At 37.7% G+C, this 6,769-nt stretch overlaps 1 protein-coding gene across 1 annotated transcript in view; it reads right to left on the reverse strand.

The window, feature by feature from the left end:
* dll4 (delta-like 4 (Drosophila)) overlaps nucleotides 1-1,307 on the reverse strand; it is an 8,002-nt gene extending 6,695 nt beyond the window's left edge. Inside the window, exons 1-3 of the mRNA XM_016460003.1 lie at nucleotides 863-1,307; nucleotides 468-728; nucleotides 88-145 (exon numbers count right to left, since the gene is read on the reverse strand). Of these exons, the coding sequence (XP_016315489.1) occupies nucleotides 88-145; nucleotides 468-728; nucleotides 863-916 (373 nt within the window). The 5' untranslated portion in view covers nucleotides 917-1,307. The remainder of the gene's footprint in view (nucleotides 1-87; nucleotides 146-467; nucleotides 729-862) is intronic.
* Nucleotides 1,308-6,769: the final 5,462 nt, after the last annotated feature.

Raw genomic sequence — 6,769 nt, forward strand, 5'->3', positions numbered from 1 at the left:
TAACGTTCTAATGAAAATACAAGCTTGAAATTCAGTATAGGTACAACATCGAAGTGTCGCCCTCTAGTGGATAAAATCGAACCTTACCTACAGGTAGATCCGCGTAAGGTGAGTACCAGGCCTCAATAATCAATGAAAATGATCCCTAGGAGGAAAGAAAAAAATTTGATTTAGGCCTTTAATAACTAAAACACAAGATAACACAAATCATTAAAACATGAAAGGATGTGTAGCCTATAAATATAAACTAACTGCATTATAAAATCTTTAAGAAGCCGAAATTAACAACAGTAATTAAAGTGATCAAAATTCTGAATAATGTGGAGTGGATCAAAACTCTTAGTTTTCACATGTTGAACCAGTCTGCATTACAAGCTGTTGCTACCCCAATACTGTAATAAAACGCAAACACAACGCGTTCTGTTTTCAGCTCGCATACGATCAAAAGGAGTTGCATTTGAGCTTACCGGCCACCCAAAGTTGAACGGCAGTCGAATCGGTGTGCTGAAAGAGCCACCTCCCATGATACTGAACGAGTTTGTCCCCAGCACTGGCGTTATGGCACTTCCAAAGATACAGTCACCTGGAGACACTACCACCTGGTAGTTTTTTAGGCAAACTCGAAAGAAAGTCCTGCATTCAGGCTTGCATGCATTGCCATTTGCGAGCAAGCCGTTGACATTTTTGAATTCGTGAAGGTCGAGTTCGAAAACACCAGATCCATATATCTGAAGGGAAAAATACACGCATTACAACATTGCACTGCAAACACTGGCTTACCTACAGAAGTGCTGTCGACACTGGAGAAACAATTGAGAAGAACTGGGTCCTGCTGTCTTTCCACAGGACCTTGGATGTTTACCTGCGTCAAAACGGTCGTGAAAATTGCGATGAGAAAGGTGAGCCAAGCTGCCATGCTTTTCGATTCTCCTGGGCAGCCGCGTCACCCACGATTATATTCCCCGAAAGAGCCTATTCCAGTGTAAAAGGGTGCAATGAAAACAAATGCCGAAGAGTGAAAAGGTATATCCCGCTGCGCGTCCACGCTGCACGGCACTTCAGTGTGCAAGAGCACGTCAAATTTCCAGGTTATCCAAAAGGTGAAGGTGAAACTAGAAAATCAGCATCCAGTCTTACTCCTCTTCGTCTCAAGATATCCACGGAGCATGTTTAGTATTCCACAGTGAGCACACGATGTGTTTATTGTCAATGGTAATTTCTTGTTTTGGTTCTAAACTTTGTGCGTCAGCATTGCGCAGCTGGGCATCCTCTCGCTTCTCGAGTAATTCGTGAATGAAGACTTGTTTCTTACATCCCACCGTATTTATACTGGCTTTGTGTCCGCGCTGCTCATTATATAAACTGTCTATCACTAAACACCGCCCACTTTATATACTCAGCCCCCCTCTCTCGACAACAATGATATCCACATTTAATACCCACCAATACGCGGATGATGACCAATTGAGCGCGAGTGATTATTAACATGCCCAGCATCTGTTGACATATTTAGAGCAGGCACGGTTAAACGCTGATTATTTCACACCGTGCAATTTTCCCTTATCCAAAAAAACGGAGGAAACTTCGCACAACTTAGCCTATGCGCAGCCTGTTACTTCTCGTTTGTCCCTGTTGCAGTCAATTGCGCGGGTAATTATATTACATCACTGAAAGCGTGCACGGTCAGTGTAGGGTCATATACCTTACCTGATGTTCCGGCGTAGAGCCTCTTCATGTTTCTAACTAGGATAGTAGGAAAACGCTGCGTTACAGTGACCCCGAAAGCACTATAGTGATATTTGAATATGAAAAAGCTCCTTTTAAAGGGAATCTGTAAACAATTCGTTTATTTTTCAAAGTTCTTTTACACAGTATTTTATTTTTATCAAAAGAATCAAAGGCTCACTCCAAGTGATGCCTAAATAAGCCCTAATTAAAAATATGATCATGAATAAAATTTCCTCATTTAATTTGATACATGTGCTGCACGCGCTGTCCTTTCAGCCTAAATACAGCGTGCCGTTATTGTTGAATCGCGTGCCCCTCGTTAGAAGCGCGTTTCGAGGGCTTTCATGTGGCTTTCATACGGGCCTCTGGCTGCGATGGAGTGAGATAACAATTCAGCTGTATGATAATGAGGGTTTTTTAGCCATAACCGCCATAAAACTCTTCGTCTTCTTCTGCACTTAAGAAAGAGAATGTAAACGACTCCAGTTTCATTCCGGTTTAATTTTACCCTTTAACCTAAGGGCCATGGTGGTTTATGAATCATTAATTTTGGATGAGGATGATGATGATAGTTGCGACATGTAGGTGTAAGCCTGTATTGTTAATTTGTATTTCGAAAAAGATATTTAAAATCTTAAAATTAGTTTAAAATCAAACATAGCCTACAATGTATGAGCTCAATAAAAGGTGATTTAATATATTAAAACACTCATAATATACAATCTTTGCATATGTAATTCCTAATAGGCTAATAAATTGATTACTTAAAATGAATTGGAAAATTAGAGTGGTTTGCAGGCATTCTCTTTCATAAAGCATTGGATTGTATAGCGTATGAAAGGAAATAGCAATGCAAATTACAGAGAAGTTAAAATCGCAAGTATTTCTAGTTTGGTTTCCATATTTTACCAATGTCCACAGGCGTTTTGATTTCTGATTGGTTGTGCTATTAGACTGTCATGTCGCTTGAGGATTTTCTATTTACCATCTGGTGGTAGATTGAGCGCGCGCACTACTCTCGTCTGATCGACTGACTGAACCGGTTTATTTTGGATTCTAGCTGGCATCGTTAGTGTGAATAGAGAGGGATTCGGCGCATCCAGGCAGTGCATTAATTGCATTACAATAATGTGAAATTTTCAGTAATTACAGCAAGCCGTGTTTCCATTTGCCAGTGCGCTCTGAACGAGTCAACTTGAGAATTTGAAGGAAACGCCTGATACATGCACAGGTGGCGAAAGTGCATGAAAGAGGGTTTAATTGCTTTGTGGTTAGCTGTGACATTTGAGCTCTTTAGACAAGGCATCATAGTTTCTCTGGCCATCTTGCCAAATTTAGCAGTAAGCTGAACTGACAGCTTGAATATCCCATTATCAATCACTTATTATGGTTACAGCTTATAAAATAGGATTCAGTTCAAAACAAGCTCAATATTTCAATATATATTTAAATCATAGACCGGCCATACAGCCAGATGTGGTTCATTGATCCCATTAGGTCTCAATTTGACGGAGGATATAAATCATATAAATCAGCTCATTTGCTAAACTGTATAATTCCCATTTTTTCCATCCTCTGTTGTTTAATATATATATATATAGTGTTTTTATGAAACATTTATCAAGGCTCTTTTAAAATGGAAATTCTAGTGGATGTTGACACAGACCCTGATATGAAACAGTGTTTGTTGATTTGCTATTATCGGATTCAAATCTCCTTTTCTCCATTCTGGCCTGCTTTTGAATATTTGCTGAGACAGCATATTTATCTTCTTTTTTTTTTTTTTTTTTCCTGAAGATGATGTATTGAATAGGTTTTGTGAGTCATATTTACACACCTGCCATCCTGATGATGGCCAGAACAAATTAAACAACAAAATGAAAGAGAATGCATGAGAGAGTGAGGGAGAGAAAAAGTGATGGAGAGACATACCCTTTGCATTGATATTTGTTTTGTTTCTGAACTGAATTAATTGTTAAAAGCACCATTTATAACAAATTAACCATAGCAGAGACATGTTTGTTTTGGCTTATTGTGAGCAATCACTGAGTTTCATTGGACAAAGCAGTGCATTAGTCCACAACGCCACACGGCATATCAACTCTCATTTGTTTTGCAACTAGTTAAATAGCAATACCACACTCAGCACGCTCCAAATAAGCCTGTTTTCATCAAATCATTAAACAGGGTTTATAGTCTGATGGTATCGTATTATTTGCACCCAGGAGGCTGTGTAGAAAGCAGGTTTCTGGTTTAATAGCTGTGGAAAACATTGCCTGTCTTATCTCCTCTGGTGCCATATGTCTCAAATTAAACAGACATGGTGCAAGCAACAACTGAGAATTTATAGATGTGTTTCATGCATCCACACTGCTGATGATAGTGCATTGTGCTAAATGTGGAAAATTACCATTCCTTGTCTCTTTTCAGGGTAGAAGGGAGGTTAAAGACAGAACAAGTTTTGAAAAGCAAGTTGTTTTAATGGTCACTACGAAACAAACTAATAAAGATCTGCATTGATTGCATGATTTTGTCTTTAAAAATTGCCAATAATTCGTAAACACATTAAAAAAGTATATATATATATATATATATATATCTTAAAAAAAAATGTAGCACTAAGAAAATACATAAATGCTACTGTTAGTAAAAATAATGAAACTTCTTACCGTAATTACTTTATAGATGGACGTTTGATTACACCATAAAACTGAACTCTTCAACTCGTTTATTCAATTATCTAATCCAGAAACTGTAACTGTGGATTTGAATGAACTTAAGTCCCAGGAGGACTTTCTGCAGTCCTCAGAACGCCCCTGCGGTGAGCAGAACAGCGGATCACAAAGCATTTTTCCTCCTGTGTCTACACCACTTCCCTCCACTAGACACAGTTGTCTGGTCTATATACAATATATGTCTTCTTGTTTTGGCTGTGATTAGAGATCTGATGATCTGTGAGATCACTCTGGTGATCTGCCTGTTCTCGTTCGTTTCCAAACAAGTGAACCAACTTTTGGAAGGATAATCATTTTAAGCATTTGATGTAGATGTATGAGTTCTTATGTTTTTTATACTATCCTTCTAGATCTTTTGTAATATCATCAGATCACCAATCTCAGGTCAGACTAAACGAGCAGAAAACAGCTGTTGTTTTTTTTCTGTCAGCAAACCACTTTAGATTTGAGCACAATTTGCTCTCTATTTAAATAAACAAATAAATAAGGTTTCTTTATTATAAGGTTTATTATGGTTTATGTGTGACAGCTACATCTGCTTTGTATCGCCACATGAAGAAGTGCTCAGCATTGTTACTGTAAATCCAGAACTTATAAAATAAACCTGCTTCTTTTGCCGGAGTGACTTATCAACACTTTTTTTTTATTGCCAGCACTGGAAGTGGAGGCAGATGGCCCTGGTCCACTTGGATTACACCCCTATTAAAAACATGGCAGTTTCACACTCCGCGATGCTACATTTGATCTCTGAGCCACAATCTGTCTTGGCCAATCAATATCCAGTCCATCGGTAGTGCTGCACTGAGAGGCTGTATATCAGCAATATAAGCCACCTGTTTCACTGATTATAGTTCAGAGCTCTATTTGTTTTAGCTAAGCACCAGCAAATGACTAAAGCAAGACAGCACTCATTGTTAAATATTCCACTGAGGAAGGTTAATTAATCTGAGTTGCTCATGTGTTGTTATATATTTGGCTTCACACCAAATTCAAGCTCTATTAAAATATATATTTTGAAGACTTTGGCCAGTGAATCTGGACGCTTCTATTTCTATGGATATAAATGTGAACATAATGGATATAGATAAAAAATGGACAATAAACCGGAGTACAAAGGGCTTTGTTACCATTGTAAACAGCCTCAAGCATAGCGATCTATCAGACAGGCTCCGTACATCTTGATGCTGGCAAGTCATTAAGGTTTCTCATTAAAATCACTAGCACCCACCCATCACCCCACTGAGAGGAGCTTGTCTATCATTCCGAACCTGTTTTGGAACTTTTCTACCATTCTCTCCCACATTATGTTGACACAACAGTATTGTTCCAGCACTCCTCTCATCCCTCACAAGAATGCTGTTACTGGCAGCTGTTCTGTTGAAACCACGATCCATGAGTGTATTTCAAGCTGTCACAATCCATCATATCATGACCTTCTGGAAGTAACCCTATTGAAAAGTACATAAAAATCTGAAATATATTAGATTGTATATGAAAATGCAGAATCTTCTCAGATGCAATTAACATTAGTGGCTGTTTCATTTAGCAAAAAGTGGGTGTCTGAATCAGTAAATAATGTATATTAAAAACAACTCCATCATAACATAAAAAAAAATACTTTGTTTGGGGATGGCAAGATTGTTAAAAATGTATTTGAAAGACGTTTCTTATGCCCAAAGCTGCATTTATTTGCTAAAAATTACAGTAAAAAGCAATTTTGTGAAATATTATTACAATTTAAAATATCTGTTTTATATTTTAATATATTTTAAAATATAATTTATTCCTGTGATGGCAAAATCACAGCAGCCATTACACCAGTCTTCAGTGTCACATGATAATTAAGATATCATTCTAATATGTTGATTTGGTGCTCATGAAATGTTATTTATTTATTTACTGTGGAAGCCATGATGCATTTCAGAATTCTTTGATGAATAGAAAGTTAAAAAGAACAGCATTTAATTGAAATGGAAATCTTTACTGTCACTTTTGATCAAATTAACGAATCATTACTGAACAACAGTATTAATGTATTAAAAAAAAAATCTTACTGACCCCAAACTTTTGAACAATAGTGTACATTCAAAAGTCACTCCTCCTGACATGCGTAACCATGCCACATTTATAGGGAAACAATAGGGTTGAAGAATGAGTCTCGTATTTGTGTTCTCTAACCTCCAGCAGCAGCTGAACCTGATGCATCCAGCTAGTATGGGGCTAGTGACAGAAAGAGACTAGTTCCACTTCCTGACTCGATTATGAGAGAAGACATGTGGTTGAGATACAGAACGTAGATTAGAGAG

Source organism: Sinocyclocheilus anshuiensis, unplaced genomic scaffold (genome assembly GCF_001515605.1).
Source record: "Sinocyclocheilus anshuiensis isolate Anshui unplaced genomic scaffold, SAMN03320099.WGS_v1.1 scaffold1341, whole genome shotgun sequence".
Lineage (NCBI taxonomy): Eukaryota > Metazoa > Chordata > Actinopteri > Cypriniformes > Cyprinidae > Sinocyclocheilus > Sinocyclocheilus anshuiensis.